Below are 18,728 nucleotides of genomic sequence, written 5' to 3'. Positions count from 1 at the left end.
TAAAACACATCCAGTCAAAGCACGAGCTTGATAACATTAAGCAGCTTTTGTAATCATTTTAGCGATTAGCATTGTGTTGTCCTCTCGCCTGTTTTCAGTCAGGATGTATGCTCGTATGGCTCCCTGGTATCTCTTGACATTTGATGTTTAAATATGAGATGATATAAGGGAACTTGTGACGGCGCTGTTTTGCATCTGACTGACTGTATTTTCGTCCTACCGAAGTAAATCCCAAAATCAGGACATCCTTTAAAACCATAGTGCCTCAGTGATGCGGCTCCACAGCATTGCGCGGTCGGCGGTTGCTGCTGCACGGGTAAGCTGCTAACCAGACATCCAAATGCAGCCATAACCACAAATAAATTAATTAATAAATAAACCCACATGATCATCGTTTTCGTGACCATAAATACGCTACCTGTACCAAGAAAAGAAGGTTTATCTAACTGAGTAAAACTAGCACAATTAGTTAACTCAACTCAATTTTATTGCATTCATATTAAGTAATGTTAGTGTGTTCAATATACTTAAAAAAGGTTGAAAGTTGACTCAACCTAAAACTTCCCATGCAGTCACTTGCCTCACTTTTTATAAGTTAGATCTAGGTATTACTTTTTACAGTGTGTTTCTTTCAGATGTGAAGAGTGATTCATGTTTGGATATAGAAATAACGTCCTCAACATCAAAAGAGCGACTGACAGCAAACTCTTTCCTGCATCACCTGTGGAAAGACATTCAGCTCACAGAGACATTTAGAGAGACATGAGAGAAAACACACAGAAAAGAAACTCTTCACCAGATCTGAGATCAGCTTTACTACCTTACAAGAGAAGAAACTTCATTCAGAAGACCACAGAGAGAAGAAGCAGTTTCACTGTGAGCAGTGCGGGAGGATTTGTGTCTCTTCTTCTGATCTAAATGTTCACATGAGGACACACAGTGATGAAAAGCCTTTCAACTGCACTGAATGTGGAAATTACTTCAGAACCAAACAATATCTTAAAGTTCATCAAAGACTTCATACAGGTGAAAAACCTTACAAATGCTCTCAGTGTGACAAGACTTTTTCTCAGTCAAGTCACTTGAAATCCCATCAAAGAGTTCACACTGGAGAGAAACCTTATCACTGTATTGTCTGTAAGAAGAGTTTTAGTCAACAGCCTACATTACTAAATCACAAGAGAATTCATGAAAAACCTTTCAAATGCTCTCAGTGTGGCATGACCTTTGCTGAGTCAGGTTACTTAAAATCCCACCAGAGAGCTCATACTGGAATGAAACCTTATCACTGTAATGTTTGTGGTAGGAGATTTACTCGCCATGGCAGTTTAGTATTACACCAGAGACTTCATACAGGTGAAAAACCTTTCAAATGGTCTCAGTGCGACAAGACGTTTGCTCTGTCACGTTACTTACAAGCCCATCAAAGAGTTCACACTGGAGAGAAACCTTATCACTGTAGTGTCTGTGGGAAGAGTTTTAGTCAACAGACTACCTTACTAAATCACAAGAGAACTCATGAAAAACCTTTCAAATGCTCTCAGTGTGACAAGGCGTTTGCTCAGTCGGGTCACTTGAAAGCCCATCAGATACTTCATACAGGTGAAAAACCTTTCAAATGCTCTCAGTGTGACAAGAAGTTTGCTCTGTCATGTTACTTAAAATCCCATCAGAGAGTTCATACTGGAGAGAAACCTTAACTTTGTCTGTGGGAAGAGTTAATCAACAGTATATGTGATTTCTTAAAAATGTGAGTGTATATGTTATTCTTTTTTAACTGTGTGATTATGAGGTGGTATATGTGATCGACTGCGTCGCGATTGTGATGTTATCTAAATATAAGGTGGCTTATGTGATTTCTTAATTATGTGACCATGTGGTTGTTTTCATGCGAATTATGGTGGAATTATGAAGTGGTATATGGACTGTGCGACTGTGAGGGTGTATGTGTAACTACTAGTGGTGTAACGGTTCTCAGTAAAGAATCTAATCGTCCCGTCATCCTCCCAAGGTTCAGGACACAGCACGTGCACCGTGGTGCAACGTGTTTGATTCGACCACGCATTTCTAATATAGTTTGATGAAAAAAAACAATGCATAAAACTGCTAATGTATGGTTCTGAATAAGCTCTGCGTGTGTTTACGTGAGAGTACCTGTCCAATTAACTCGTAGTATGCAAATCTGTTGCCAACCTCACAGTTCCTCCTCACGTGTTGGTGTGGGCGTTTGTGTGTGTGTGTGTGTGGCAAGTGAAGGAGAAAAGATGCTAATACAGGCACCGCTCGCTTCATTTAAGTCTACTGCAGCAGCGATGCTCAAGAAAACGTGGACAAAACTGTAAAATTTGCGAGTGTCGTATTCTCAAGGCGTCATCACCAGGGTTTTGTTGATAGCACGTGATCGCAGGTGAGACAGAAACAGCACACATTGCCTTTTGTGTCTTCTTGCGAAAAAACTTAAAGATAGTGGCATAAAATAAAGGCCAATGAAGTTGAAGGATTTTGTGTATATTTCTTTATGCGTAATCTATGTCTGCTTACATTTCAACTGTGCCATGATGTTATCAACATACAGTGAGGAAAATAAGTATTTGAATACCCTGCTATTTTGCAAGTTCTCCCACTTAGAAATCATGGTGGGGCCTGAAATTGTCATTGTAGGTGCATGTCTACTGTAAGAGACATAATCTAAAAAAAATCCAGAAATCACAATGTATGATTTTTTTTAACTATTTGTATGATACAGCTGTAAATAAGCATTTGAACACCTGTCTATCAGCTAGAAATCTGACCCTCATAGACCTGTCACCCCGAATTTCCACCAACTGCGGAGCGGCTGCAGAGCGGCTCCACTGCGTTACGGCTCTGAACTTCGCCGTCCGCCAATACCCACTAGTTCTGTATTTGTTGCAGAGTGGATGCGTGCTGAAGTGACGAGGATCCATGAGGTCTCGTAAACTCACGTGATGATCGCGCGATATCTAGTTCTGTCTCCGCCCATTATGACGTTGAATTATGACGTTTTGCTGGACCAGCCCAGATCGCAACATGAGATCTCGCGAATTCAGGTATGATCACGCGATATAGTCATGGCTCCGCCCTGCGGAGCTGTCCGGCATCCGTCAAAAATAGAAGTTCTGCGTATTTGTTCCGGAAGGCTGCGGATGGCCGGAGCTGTGACGGATTTGGAACGCAGTCAGTGGAAATACACACATTGACTTGAATGGAAACCGATTGACTCCGCCACCATTCCGCAGGGGATCGGCAGCCTTTCCGCAGTGGGTGGAAATCCGGGGTCAGACTGCCTTTAAAACGTCCACCTCCATTTATTATCCTAAATTAGATGCACCTGTTTGAGGTCGTTAGCTGCATAAAGACACCGGTCCACCCCATACAACCAGTAAGAATTTAACTACTAACATGACCAAGACCAAAGAGCTGTCCAAAGACACTAGAGACAAAATTGTACACCTCCACAAGGTTGGAAAGGGCTACGGGGAAGTTGCCAACCAGCTTGGTGAAAAAGGTCCACTGTTGGAGCAATCATTAGAAAATTAAAGAAGCTAAACATGACTGTCAATCTCCCTCGGACTGGGGCTTCATGCATGATCTCACCTCGTGGGGTCTCAATGATCCTAAGAAAGGTGAGAAATCAGCCCAGAACTACACGGGAGGAGCTGGTCAATGACATGAAAAGAGCTGGGACCACCGTTTCCAAGGTTACTGTTGGTAATACACTAAGACGTCATGGTTTGAAATCATGCATGGCACAGAAGGTTCCCCTGCTTAAACCAGCACAGTCCAGGTCCGTCTTATGCCAATGACCATTTGGATGATCCAGAGGAGTCATGAGAGAAAGTCATGTGGTCAGATAAGACCAAAATAGAACTTTTTGGTCATAATTCTACTAAACATGTTAGGAGGAAGAAGAATGATGAGTACCATCCCAAGAACACCATCCCTAATGTGAAGCATGGGGGTGGTAGCATCATGCTTTGGGGGTGTTTTTCTGCACATGGGACAGGGCAGCTGCACTGTATTAAGGAGAGGATGACCGGGCCCATGTATTGCAAGATTTTGGGGAACAACCTTCTTCCCTCAGTTAGAGCATTGAAGATGGGTTGAGGCTGGGTCTTCCAACATGACAATGACCCGAAGCACACAGCCAGGATAACCAAGGAGTGGCTCTGTAAGAAGCATATCAAGGTTCTGGCGTGGCCTAGCCAGTCTTCAGACCTAAACCCAATAGAGAATCTTTGGAGGGAGCTTAAACTCCTTGTTTCTCATGGACAGGCCAGAAACCTGACTGATCTAGAAAAGATCTGTGTGGAGGAGTGGGCCCAAATCCCTCCTGCAGTGTGTGCAAACCTGGCGAAAAACTACAGGAAACGTTTGACCTCTGTAATTGCAAACAAAGGCTACTGTACCAAATTTTAACCTTGACTTTCTCAGGTGTTCAAATACAGCTGCAAATAAAAATGTATGTGTCTGCAGTGAAGATGTGAACCAAATGCCACATACAGATGTATGGCCTATAGAAGCTGATTAGTGTGAATAACAAAAAAATCACCATTGGTTGGCTGTAGGAGGTCTTAACAGGTTTCTATTGATTTGGAGGTCTTTTATTATCATGTAAAGTTAAGATCTAGAAGTCTAGAAGACTGCTATGCTACACGGTATAACATTTTTAAATAAAAATTTTCCCCTGAACTTTGGTCCTGCTTACTTCTTTATGTATTAGAAGCATTCTAATTAGAAAAATCTGACAAAGGCAACTGTCAGGCCAATAGTCTTATGTCTCTTATGTCTGGATCATCTTTCTAAATCTGATCTTTAATAATTGATTTTTTAATTCAAAATGTGGTATTTTTGGACGAATCCTAACCATATAAGAGGTGATAAAAAGTATAAATAAGGACAACATGAAAGTTTTTTGTTGTTGTTGTTTACGTATCTGTTCTTTCATTTGATGTATCGTATGTTTATGTTTAAAAAAAAAATTTCTGGAAGGTATTACAATTTTGTGAAAAATAAAAAAAATGCTGGCACTGGCTGGCAACTTTTTTTTTAAATGCTGGCGGGGAAAGAGTTCAAATCACAGTGAGTTAATAGACAGGTGTCTATGAACTCACTAATTTAGGTATAACGTGACACAAGTAGCTCTCGACCACTTTTATTTTTTAGAAAGTAGCTCTCAAATAAAAAAAGGTTGGAGACCCCTGCCTTACAGAGCGATGATAAATAAAGCATTAATAAAAAAAAAAAATTGAATATCACATCTGTTCACTACGAAAACAAAACCAGACTCAAATGCAACATTTGTGAGACCTTTTGTTTAATAACGTAACCATAATGTTGGAAAGACGTTTAAAGAACATCATGACCATACCAAAATACAACCAGTGTATACATTGGTTTAAATGTATCTCAGCTTTATTAATACTGTTTTGTTTTATAATGGTAGGCAGGACTGGTAATTGGGCAGAGGGCCTACCGGGCATTTTGTTTTTATTTGGGGTGTGGTTTTTAAAATTACAATGGCATTATGAAACAATGACATACAAAACATTACCTAATAACAATGAAAATATAACGTTGTAAAAACACTTGTTTGTATTTTTAATCTGATCAATCTCTTTGTCCTACAATGTCCTATCAGGACTTTAAAAGCTTGATGTTCTGTATTTATTCTTCAGCAATTATTTTTCCACCCCTTCTTTTTATTTAGTCATTACTTTATACAATAGTTTGTGATGATTTCTGGTCATAATTGAGACGCATTCTTGTTTTGTTAAGTCCATTGTAAAGCAGTGAGCGTCTTCTCTCTCCAGTACAGCAGGAGGCGCTGCAGCTCTTTAGTCCGCAGATAAACTCACTAAAGAAAGAAAGAAAGAGCGCGCGTGTGTGATGTGTTTTGCTGAGTCCCAATTCGCATACTATCCGTCCTAAATAGTATTCGAAACTAGAATTAGTACGTCCCAAAACGTAGTATGTTGAAATGAGTATCCCAAAGATACCCGGATGGTCTACTATTTCCGGTTAGATTTCGAAGTGCAGATCGATCCACACTCTAACGGCTAATATTGCCCACAAGCCATTGCGTGCGGGAGGGAGGAGCTTTGTGGTGATGTAAATATGGCAGCCAGACGCAGCAGCGGAGATGCGCCCTCAGCTTTTAAGTGTAAGAATTCAAATGTTTAACCCTAATTAAAGTTATCTTTCATTGTCTCGTAATATTCGGTTGATGTTGTGAAAATAAAGTACCATGGCTGTAGTACTGTGTCATGCATGTGTCTTTTTTATGTATTTCTTTTTATGTTTCTGTCTTAGATTTATACCTTACTATAAACCCTTATGAAAATAAACACCTTTTACTACACTAATCATAGTTTAACCACACTGACTTATTTGTAGTAATACTGTGGCTGTACAAATGTTAACTTTATTAAGAAATATGGTTACTAAACTTTTACTATAGTAAAAGCATGGTTCATTTTCATCGCGGTATTTTTGATTTGCATACATAAGTATAAAATAAGCATAAAATACGTTAAACAATAGTTATACTATAAACTTTAACTATTTTGACTTTAAAATAAGTAGCTTTCGTTACACACATTGTTGCACATGAACATCATAACCAGCCGCCTCACAAACGACCTGCGTTTGGTGTGCGTAACTAGGCAACCACGTTGTCGTTCACGTTGCATGACGTCATCGAAGTACGTCCCAGAACGTGCATACTCTTTTGATACACACTCAAAAGTACGTACATTTTCCTCACAAAAACAGTACATACTTTTAGGTCGTAGTATAAGTAGGCGAATTGGGACTCAGCATTTGTGTATCCTCAGTGTTTTTCTCTTGCGTGTTTCATTGAGTGTACACAGAGTCTTGTCTCTGTGTATTTAAGTGTTGAGATGATGCAGGACACTGCAGTGTGTGACAGTAAACAGAGCTTACAGTAGGATCAAACCTCCACAGAGTCTCTGGATTCTGTCTGTAACGCTGGAGAACAGCAGCAGATCCTGCAGACCAAACTGAAGATGTGTTCAGTTAAACTCATCGACTGCACGAACCTCATGATGAAGATTAAAACTGAACCCACAGAAATAAAAACTGAACCCACAGAAGAGGCTCGCACTGAGGAAGAGGTTGATTTTATTCCATCAGGTATGTAGGCTATCCTCAATTATTGTTGTGTTTTTAACATTTTTTACTGTCATGTGAGCACCTATTTTGGGTTTTCAGTCACAAACTCACTAATCAATAGACCCAAAAATGTAAGTACTCAAATTTTAAAGGAGTTTAGGATATCTTTAATACTTATTGAGCATCATTCATGTAGACTTAAAGGGTTAGTTGAACCCAAAATGATATATCATAAATTTTATCATAAATCACTTACCCCTGTGTCGTTCTAAACCCCAAAGTCCTCCGATTTGCTTAAGAAGACATTTTTAGATATTTTTGATGAAAACTGGGAGCCCAGCAAACACCGAACGTTACGTGTAGTTTTTTTTAAGATATAACGAATAAACTTTAATAGCCTAATGAATGGCCTTTATTAAAGGGACACTGGGACAGTAATATGATTTAGTGGTGAAATAGTATTTTACATTCAAACGAATAGTGCTCTTTGGCGCCTCGCTTTTCCAAATGCTTGTTGCAACTACGGCAGCTGTTATGTACTCACTTATCTCCTTGTCCGTTTCAGCTGGTTCACGTTAGGGATGGCAGAGTCCTGCACGGGTCCATTTTTGGAGAAACACTTCGGCCCGTACCCGCAAAGTTCAGAACAAGATCCGTCGGCACAAATGGAACCTGATAACTATACACAAATAGACCTATTAATAAAAAAAGACCAAGAAGAAATCAACCTACCTACACAACCCCTGCTGTGCTCCTAAGTCTCGTCTCGAAATGTGTTCTAAGACGTTAAAGGCGGAGTCCACGATGTTTGAAAAACGCATTGAAAAAGGAGACGGCCCGACTACCAAAACACACTTATAGCCAATCAAATCAAATCAAATGCCGGGTTGCGTATGTGTGGGGCGGGTCTATCAACAGAAGGTCGAGATTCTATTGGGGCAGGGGCGTGTTTGTTTAGGTGATTTCAAATATCAACATTGGCTTTCAAACATCGTGGACTCCGCCTTTAAGCTTCCGGCTATCAACTGCAAAACTCTATGCCACTTCTCCTGCAACGCTCGCTCCAACTAGGCTACGAGAAGAATCCACAAAGGTCACACACTGTTACGGTAGTGACGTGATGGGTCAAAGGTCATTTTGCACGTGTAATGGTAATTAGGACGTGCACACCAAAGCTTTTACGCCCGTGGCCGGCGCATGTTTACAATTGATTCCAATGAAAACTCGACTTTTTTCAAGTAAGCCGGCGTTCAGCGGTTTTTCAGCGCTGAAAGTCGAGAGATTCAACTTTTTATCACAACAACCAACCAGCTCACAGCTCAAGTATCACAGCTAAACAGCTCGGCTGAAAAAACAGCTGGCATTCGGTGTCCTCCGTTTTCAGTCGTGTAAGTTTTGGTGTGCACATACAAATTTTGCACATATTTTCATTTGTGCTACTACCCGCCCGCACGGAGTTAATTATTGGCCCGGCGCCACGCCCGTGAATAAGTCTATAAGTTTACCCTGAATGAATACAATACATTATCCCTTAAATGCCTTCTTGTGCAAAAAACTATGTTGCATGTGCGCGCCTGCATCAAACTGATTCTGGCTGGACAAGATTTACCGCGAGTTTTCAATATCACGGTAATCAAACACGGTTGTAATGATAATTACATTTTAAATGATAATACTAACCGTCAGGACATTTTATCGTGTTTAATTGTGAAACAGGTAATCGTCCCATCCTTAGTTCACTTGTTCTGAATAAAAACGCATTGTGGAAACGCGTTGGTAGGCAAGTGCTTTTTGTCCCTCCCTACTATTATAGTTTATCAATACGGCATAACGACATGGAAGCCTCTTTGGACTTACCCGTTCAATGTAAATAAAGAGAAGAAATTCTAAGCTTACAAAGAAAAGTTAGATCACTGGCAGAGTTCATTTGACACCAATGGGGACATATTTATGAATAAAGACATTGATTTTGATTAATAAAACACTTAAAATTCTACTTACAGTTCCTTTGGGGCAGGGGTGTCAAACTCAATTTCATCGCGGGCCACATCAGCATTACAGTAAATCTCAAAGGGCCAGTTGTATTTGAACGACTGTATGAATGTATCAACTCTCTTATTACTGTACATTGCATAATTTTCTCTGCATTTGATTACTATTGGTTTTGTTAATAACTCAATTAATACCTAGCTTTGAAAGTAGAAGCCCAGGCAAATAATGACAAAGTGTATAGAGTACAACCATTCTACAGATTATTTTAAAAATAATTGTGTTGACAAAAACACATGTTGTATGTGAGTACACTCAAAATGTTCTGTTATCCTTCATTGTGCAGGTAAGAAAATGAGAGGCATTTTAAGATACCCGTCTGTTTTACAATCTCCACCACAATATGCATTTATTAGACACATATACTCTTGCTTGTCATTTCTTGCCCTCTTTACAAAAAAGCTGTGATTTTTTTTACCTGGCTTTGAGTGCCTGATTGACTGACGTCTCGTGAGTTCAGTGTTGTAGGCTACAGATCAATAGTTTCAATCGTTTATTAAAAGGAATTGGTTCAAATGAGTCATTAGTTCGCGTATGTAGCGGGAGGAGACGCTGTGTAAACTAATCCCAGCTGGACATCGCAAAACATTTCTGTACACGAGACGGAAAACATTTTCTCGCTGGATTCGCGTGAGCGTGCGCGAGAGAGGGACAGAAAGAACGAGCAGATACTGTACTGAGTAGTGCGCTCGTGCGGGGCACTGCACGTTCTTTCTCATGCAATCATCAATATTATCAACATAAATACATTACAAAAAGACTTTGGCGGGACAAAAATTCGTTTTGGTGGCTGCAAAAAAAAATCAATGTTGGAAATAACCTGCAAAAAATAAAACTTATAATAACAATAAAATAATCTGTAATCTCTCGCGGGCCACATAATTAACATAATTTGTAAACTCTCGTGGGCCAGATGAAATGAGGGGGCGGGCCAGATTTGGCCCGCGGGCCTTGAGTTTGACACCCCTGCTTTAAGGCAACTAAGTTGGCCCACTGCTTTGTGTGTGATCACTACTGCTGCTATTCTTCAAAATTTCAAGGAAATTAAATGAAAACTTTAATAAATCCAATATTTTTTGTTAGTGCGCAAGTCGTGCACGCTTCATTGCTTCAGCACGTGCTTATCTACTCCTCCCCTCCAGAATGTGCTTGTGAACTCGCGTCACGGTTGTTTAATTTTACCTCAGAGACCAACATTGTTTTACCAATTTCTTTTCTTTTTTTCGTCATTTAGTAACTTAAATATGACAATTAATATTTTAATGTTTTTCGATTGTTGTTAACTATATGAACAGAATATAATGTTAAAAGAAGCTTTTGATTGATGTGAAAACAGAGATAGCTAACGTTAGGCGGCTAAACAGCTGTTATAAGATTCGTTAAAGGAATATTCCATTTTCTAAAAAGAAAAATCCACATAATTTACTCACCACTATGTCATCCAAAATGTTGATGTCTTTCTTTGTTCAGTCTAGAAGAAATTATGTTTTTTGAGGAAAACATTGCAGGATTTTTCTCATTTTAATGGACTTTAATAGAGTCTGATATATATATATATTCTCGCCTGAACTTATCTTAAAACAAATTTGTAAACCAGAGAAAGTAATGTTAAGAAACGCCTATTTTGGCTCTATTTCAAAATTACCCAACATTTAACCCATCGAGTTGGGTTACACAAAAACTAACCAACACTGATAGAACAACCCAACAAAATAACTCAACTGGCTCAACCCAGGAGTTGGGTTGAAAAAAACAACTCAAAGTTTTTTTGAGTGTAATATAATTACAACTTATTTGCTGTTGTTATTTTATGAAATCCTGAGATGCATATGAAGTAACCGTTTTATAAAAGCAATAAGCCCCGTGAAGCAGTGGTGTTACAGAGCATTTTATAAAAGCTAGGGGGTCCGCTTCGCGTCATGCCTAACAACGCCCCTTAGCTAATTGTTATAAAATACACTGGTAACCCACTGCTTCTTGTGGCTTATTGCCTTATTTTGGGGTGAACTATCCCTTTAAAAAAGACTTAATCTCATTTAAGAAGTGTCATCATATAATGCAACAAGGATTGTGAAAGTCTCAAATCTTGGTTTATTTGATTGTGCAATGACCTAGCTGCAATAACTGGACTGACACCTGTCTTCTGTCAATATGTGTGAATCTAGAAAAAGATACAGAATCTCACTTCTTCGTCCTTCTTTGTGTAAATAAGAGTGAAAAGGCAATTTAATTGTTTCATGTTTCTTTTCAGATGTGAAGAGTGATTCATGTCTGGATATCGAAATAACGTCCTCAACGTCAAAAGAGCGACTGACAGCACAAACTCTTTCCTGCATCACCTGTGGAAAGACATTCAGCTCACAGAGACTTTTAGAGAGACATGAGAGAAAACACACAGAACAGAAACTCTTCAACAGATCTGAGATCAGCTTTACTACCTTACAAGAGAAGAAACTTCATTCAGAAGACCACAGAGAGAAGAAGAAGAAGAAGAAGCAGCAGTTTTACTGTGAACAGTGTGGGAAGATTTGTCTCTCTTCCTCTGATCTAAATGTTCACATGAGGACACACAGTGGTGAAAAGCCTTTCAACTGCACTGAATGTGGAAAATACTTCAAAACCAAACAAAATCTTAAAATTCATCAGAGAGTTCATACAGGTGAAAAACCTTACAAATGCTCTCAGTGTGACAAGACGTTTGCTCTGTTACGTTCCTTGAAAGCCCATACAGGTGATAAACCTTTCAAATGCTCTCAGTGTGACATGACCTTTGCTCAGTCAGGTCACTTGAAAGCCCATGAGAGATTTCATACAGGTGAAAAACCTTTCAAATGCTCTCAGTGTGACAAGACGTTTACTAATTCAAGTAACTTAAAAGTCCATCAAAGAGTTCATACTGGAGAGAAACCTTATCACTGTAATATTTGTGGGAAGAGTTTTAGTGTAAAGGGTTCATTACTAAATCACAAGAGAGTTCATACAGGTGAAAAACCTTTCAAATGCTCTCAATGTGACAAGACGTTTACTCAGTCAGGTTCCTTAAAATACCATCAGAGAATTCATACTGGAGAGAAACCTCATCACTGTAATATTTGTGGGAAGAGTTTTGAACAACAATGTGAATTAATAATTCACAAGAGAATTCATACAGGTGAAAAACCTTTTAAATGCTCTCAGTGTGACAAGACGTTTTCTCAGTCAAGTAACTTGAAATCCCATCAGAGAGTTCACACTGGAGAGAAACCTTACATCTGTGCTCAATGTGGAAGGAGCTTGTCTGGTTCATATCAATTAAAAGTTCATCAAAGAGTTCATACTGGAGAGAAACCTCATCACTGTAGTGTCTGTGGGAAGAGTTTTAGTCTAAAGGCTACCTTACTACAGCACAAGAGACTTCATACAGGAGAAAAACCTTTCAAATGCTCTCACTGTGACATGACATTTGCTTGTTCAAGTAACTTAAAAGACCATCATAGAGTTCATACTGGAGAGAAACCTCATCACTGTAGTCTTTTTGGGAAGAGTTAATCAACAGTCAAACTTTGTAAAGCACCAGTGACCTTAATAAGGTTATGATACCAAAAACTTGTATAAAGTTTTAAATATTGTTAAAAGTTAATAGTAAAATAAGAACAAATAATCAAATTATGAGCAATATCGCAGATAAATAGAACAGAACAAACATACAAATGAAATAAAACTGCTGCTCATGTTTTTATATTACTTTAACAGTACTGTATTATGGAGGATGAAAAATTACTTAAAGGTCCCATATTTTAAAGCTTTCTAGTTTTATTTTAAGTTATGATATCCTTAAAGGGAAAGTTCAAAAATGAGATTTCGGTTATTTTTTTATTCACTTTCATGTTGTTACAAACCTGTATACATTTCTTTGTTTCTGATGAGGGAAGATATTTTAAGGAAAGTTTGAAGTAAAGACATTTGTGAGCCACATTTGCTTCCATAGTATTGTCTTTTCTTACTATGAAAGTGTTGTTTTTTTAATGTTTTTTTATGAGTGAAATACACATTTGAAATAACGTTACCAATGGATTTCTGTACCCTAAATGGGCCAGTGTATGTAACTTAAGAAGAAAACGTTTGATTTCCACCAGATATTTTGTCAAAGTGTGTGGCTACCAAAGACTTTAGAACTACAAAGCATCACATAACCGTCTACAATATATAATTGTAGTTTTCTCTGCCCCTTACTGTTCTCGCTTTACATGCTCCCCCTAGGCTCCATTCTTCAGAAATACAATATTAATTATCACTGCTATGCTGACGACCTACAACTCTATCTCCCTATTAAACTTGAAGCTGACTCCTCTTTACAACCTCTTCTCTCATGCTTTGATGAAATAAGAATCTGGATGGCCAACAACTTCCTTCAATTAAACACTGATAAAACTGAGGTGCTTCTGCTAGGCCCCATTGCACTTACTCCTACTCTCATAAGCAGGTTAGGCCCCCTTGGTGACAACCTTCGACCTCATGTAAAAAATCTAGCGGTCTACTTTGATCCACTACTACAATTTGAAAAGCATGTAAATATGGTTGTAAAGAGCAGCTTTTTTCACCTCAGATCTGTTGCGAAAGTAAAACACTTGAATTGTAATTCATGCATTAATTTCATCTAGGCTAGACTACTGGAATTCCTTGTACATTTGCCTTCCTCAAATCACTCTATCTTGGCTTCAAATGGTTCAGAATGCTGCAGCGAGACTGTTGACAGGAACAAAAAAGAGGGAGCATATCACTCCTGTTCTCGCCTCATTGCACTGGCTCCCGATCAAATTCAGGGTCGATTTTAAGGTACTTCTTTTTGCTTATAAGGCCATGCATAAGTCGGCTCCACACTACATTTGTGACCTCATCCAACCATACACAGCCTCTAGGTCTTTGAGATCTAGCAACCCAACCCAACAACCAGCTTCTTCTGTCGATTCCTCGCTCTCGTTGTAAATCCAAAGGAGATAGAGCTTTTACTGTTGCTGCCCCTAAACTTTGTAATAGTTTACCCTTTACCATCAGAGCCTCTCCATCCCTAAGTGTTTTTAAATCTAATTTAAAGACTTATTTCTATACCCTTGCTTTTGACTGATGTTTTGACTGTGTTTTTTTTTCTTTCTCTTCTCTTTTTTGCTACTATACATATTTACATTTTATCTGTATTTTTTAATTCAATTTTCTTTTATCTCTTTAAACTTGCTGCTTTTAATGCAACCTTTTGTAAAGCACCTTGGATTAACTGTGGTTGTATTAATGTTGTGCTATATAAATAAATTTGACTTGACTTGACTTTTGCTAGTACACGTCACAGTTATGTCACTGCAAGCTGCACACGCAATGTGGTGGCAGCAAAACAGTTGAATTGAATTACACACGAGTGAAACGAGCAAGATAACTCACTACCCAGCCAACATTGACATGTGGGCCCCACGTGGGTCCCATATGGGCAGCATGGGTTACATGTGGGCATGGGCTTCACATGGGCAATATATGTGGGTCCCATGTGGGTTTCCTATGTGGGCCCCATATGGGTTTGCCCATGTGGGATAATAATGTGGGCCCCTCATGGCACCTATGTGGGCAAAACATTTTTATGCTTGAAATACATCTTTATACATTTACAATCTTAAAATAATAACTTTTGGTAGATTGTCACTTTTAAACAAATAGCAAATAATATAACAGATATGATTTGATCAGTATAAAACATTTTAAATAAAAATGCATTATTTTTTACATTTAATTAACATTGATATGTGGGCCCCACATGGGTCCCATATGGGCAACATGGGTTTCATGTGGCCATGGGCTTAACATGGGCAATATATATGGGTCCCATGTGGGTTGGCTATGTGGGTCCCATGTGGGTTTCCCTATGTGGGACCCATATAGGTTTGCCCATGTGGGATAATAATGTGGGGCCCTCATGGCACCTATGTGGGCAAAAAAATGTTATGCTTGAATTATATCTTTATACATTTACAATCTTAAAATAATAACTTTTGGTTGATTGTCACTTTTAAACAAATAGCAAATAATATAACAGATATGATTTGATCAGTACAAAACATTTTAAATAAAAATGCATTATTTTTTACATTTAATTAACATTGATATGTGGGCCCCACGTGGGTCCCATATGGGCAACATGGGTTTCATGCGGCCATGGGCTTAACATGGGCAATATATATGGGTCCCATGTGGGTTGACTATGTGGGTCCCATGTGGGTTTCCCTATGTGGGCCCCATATAGGTTTGCCCATGTGGGATAATAATGTGGGGCCCTCATGGCACCTATGTGGGCAAAACATTTTATGCTTAAAATACATTTTATATACATTTAAACTCTTAAAATTATTACTTTTGATTTATAGTCACTTTTATACAAAGAGCAAATAATATCACAGATAGGATCTGATCAGTATAAAACATTTTAAATAAAAATGCATTATTGTTTATATTTATTTGTGATATTTGTAATGTTAACCTGCCAATTATTAATTTTAATTTGCACAGCTGAGCATGAGTGAAAATAAAAAATGTCAGAAAGTTCATCAGTTTGATAAGTGTGTTAATTAAAGAAATGTTTCAAACATTCTGAAAAAAGCCTGATTAGTGGAGTCAGGTGTTTCATATAAGGAGACCTCATTACGATCTGCTCACTGCAACGACACATTACGCTTGACAAAGTAGTCCTGCTTCAAATGTTTTTAATTGTGATTTTTATCACATAATATAATATCATATTTTAAATAATCTTTGCTAAAATAGGCAGACTTTTAAAATTACAACTATAAAGATGATAAACATTTAAACTACAAGAATTTCCGCTCAGGCGCAAGGATACAGTTTCTACCAGAGCAGCAGGAGTCTCTCACAACTGTTACACTTGTAATTTATCCTGAGTTGTGTGTTTAGAAAATGTAATACTACTCTACAAGTTCACGGACTGCACAGGGATGAATCAAAGCAAGGACATTTAATGAGTTTGGCTGTGGATGCTTTGGAAGTTCTTCATAAAACGTTTGAGCAAAGATTAATTGATGATCAGAAGACCATCTCCAGAAGAGTGAGCAATGTTTGTGTTGTTTTTGAGTTCTAAGTATTTTAAGAGTTTGACTTCTTTCAATGCTTATTTTAAGTGTTATTTTAAATTGTTAGTCATTACCTGCCTTAGCAGTTTTGAAATGTTCATTGTTATTTTAGCATTGTATTGTTATAAATTGACAATAAAGTATTTTGATATATTGAACCTCCTTCATGTTTTGTGATGTTACAGATGAATGAACTGTTGAATATTTATGCTGAAATCTGATATTTACCGAACTGAAATGATTTGCTTTTATTGGTTTTCAATTTAAAACAAATATATTATTTAAAAAAATTACAATTAAGCATTAAAAGTATAATTATAATACTTTTATAATTCATAATAAGGGACCAGTCCAGTACCCATTAAAAGTCCATTCTGGGCCCTGATATGTAACATGGGCTTCATTACGTGGGTGCAATATGGGCCCTATGTGTGTTGCCCACGTGGGCCCCACATAGGCCCCACTCAGTTTCTATATCAAATTCATGTGGGCAACCCAGGTGGGGCCACAGTGGAACCCATGGACAAACCCATGTACAGCCCACATTGGAAGCCCATATGGGGCCCATATAGGGCCCACATGGGCCCCATGTGTGTTGCCCAGCTGGGCCCCACATAAGCCCCACTCAGTTTCTATATCAAAGTCATGTGGGCAACCCAAGTGGGGCCATAGTGGAACCCATGGACAAACCCATATAGGGCCCACATAGGAAGCCCATATGGGGCCCACATGGGCCCCACCTTGCAATGTTGGCTGGGTAGAAAATATCTTGTTGTGCTGTTGAGTGTCAGAATAGGAATGCCAAAAAAAGATGGCCTTCATTTTTATACCATCGTCAAAGACACCATTTTAAGATCAATGTAGGTGTTTATGATTGCAATAAACCCTTAAACAGACAGACTGGAGTGATGAAGTCATTTGGAAATCTTTTAATAATTAGTATAAAAAATAATTTGAGAAGATGTCCGGGGTTTTGTTGACGTCTGTTCCCTCTATGTGTTTCTTATAGCGTTTTCATCACATTACATTCATAATTTATTTAGAAAGATTACATTTTGAATGGGTTATACTAAAAAGCAATATCACCATTTATTAAATATTTCATAATTTTTCCGGGTTTTTTTTATTTTTTATTTATTTAACCTTTATTTAACCAGGTTGGCACATAGAGGACTCATTCTCATTAAAAACGGCGACCTGGCCAAGATAAAGCGTCATAATGCAGACAACATAGGTTACACGTAAAAGACAAGACAATGTAGTACAAGTTACAAACAATTATTCAGTCAAAGCACTTCGTACAAAGTAATTCCAAATCCAATAACTAAACAAGTCATAGAAATCAATATAAAAACGTACTAGGTAAATAAACTATTAAATAAGTGCAGTTTACATTATTAACAAGTAGCAATATCGAGAGAGAAATAATTAAATAATAATTGCTCTAGTTTACACAGGGGAGAAATATACGCTAACATGAACAGTGATATGACAATAAGTTAGTTATCAATCGTTTAAAACACTAGATTCAAGCCTTAAAGTTTTTTGGAGTTCGTTCCAATCATTGGCAGCAGAAAACTGAAAAGAAAAACGTAAAAAAAGTAAAAAATAAAAAATAAAATATCACCATTTATTAAATATTTCATAATTTTTCCGTTGTCTATTATTTCTTTTTACCTTATCTTATATGTCTTTCTGTTTATTCTAAAATTATTATGTTTACATACTTAATAATATATTAACACACACAAGTGTGAAGTGATTAATATATAAACAGGCCTATGCATATTAATTTGTATGTAAACATAATAGTTTTAGAACAAACACGAAGAAATAATAGAAAACAGGAAAATGATGAAATATTTAATAAATGGCACTATGGCAGGCACGTGCACAGGTAGGGCTCAATGATATTGGTAACCCTTTTAGCCTGTCTGTTTTACAAATATATTTATCAAATTGAAGGTATTAAAAAAATTGCAGGACAAACGTAGTCTTGTCTCTATGTATTTTAGTGTTAAGATGATGCCGGACACTACGGTATGTGACAATAAACAGAGCTTACAGGAGTCTTAATATTAATAGCTTAATATTTATTGGTACAGTCTATCGCACAACAGCTTTTTCTCACCTATTTAGACGCGTTTTCACCGTGTTTTCGCTGATTTCACACTGTACTCGAATGCTGCCGCTCTGTCTTTTGCCACACAGTGGGCGTAACCGCAGTCATTTTCGCCAAAGGTGACGTCACGTGCATACCCTCTATTGATATCAAGGAGTTCACCCATAGATATGTATATAAAGGCTAGATGGCTCAAGGCGGAGTCCCTAACGGCATCACCTGCCGGTGTCATGAGCAATCCAGTCCCCCCGAGCAATTCTGCCCCCCTAGGACCCCAATTGGTACCTAGCAGTAATGCC

General features: G+C 38.1%; 3 protein-coding genes across 6 annotated transcripts in view; all 3 read left to right on the top strand.

Moving 5' to 3' along the window:
• LOC141361396 (uncharacterized) overlaps positions 1–4,667 on the top strand; it is a 39,950-nt gene extending 35,283 nt beyond the window's left edge. The window contains exon 2 of one of the 2 annotated variants that reach the window (XM_073862521.1): positions 636–4,667. In XM_073862521.1, the coding sequence (XP_073718622.1) occupies positions 927–1,700 (774 nt within the window). In that variant the 5' untranslated portion in view covers positions 636–926 and the 3' untranslated portion in view covers positions 1,701–4,667. The remainder of the gene's footprint in view (positions 1–635) is intronic. The other variant, XM_073862522.1, reaches the window with a different exon arrangement.
• The window catches only part of LOC129437097 (uncharacterized), a 524,696-nt gene that overhangs the window by 99,268 nt on the left and 406,700 nt on the right, over positions 1–18,728 (top strand). The gene's annotated exons all lie outside the window — the stretch shown is intronic.
• On the top strand, positions 5,885–14,609 carry LOC141361393 (uncharacterized). The gene is made up of 2 exons (XM_073862517.1): positions 5,885–7,173; positions 11,453–14,609. The coding sequence occupies exons 1-2, from the start codon at positions 7,047–7,049 to the stop codon at positions 12,727–12,729; spliced, it is 1,404 nt and encodes a 467-aa protein (XP_073718618.1). The 5' UTR covers positions 5,885–7,046; the 3' UTR covers positions 12,730–14,609.

The sequence above is a fragment of the Misgurnus anguillicaudatus genome, chromosome 24 (assembly GCF_027580225.2).
Source record: "Misgurnus anguillicaudatus chromosome 24, ASM2758022v2, whole genome shotgun sequence".
NCBI lineage: Eukaryota > Metazoa > Chordata > Actinopteri > Cypriniformes > Cobitidae > Misgurnus > Misgurnus anguillicaudatus.
This window is presented reverse-complemented; position numbering and strand designations above follow the sequence as displayed.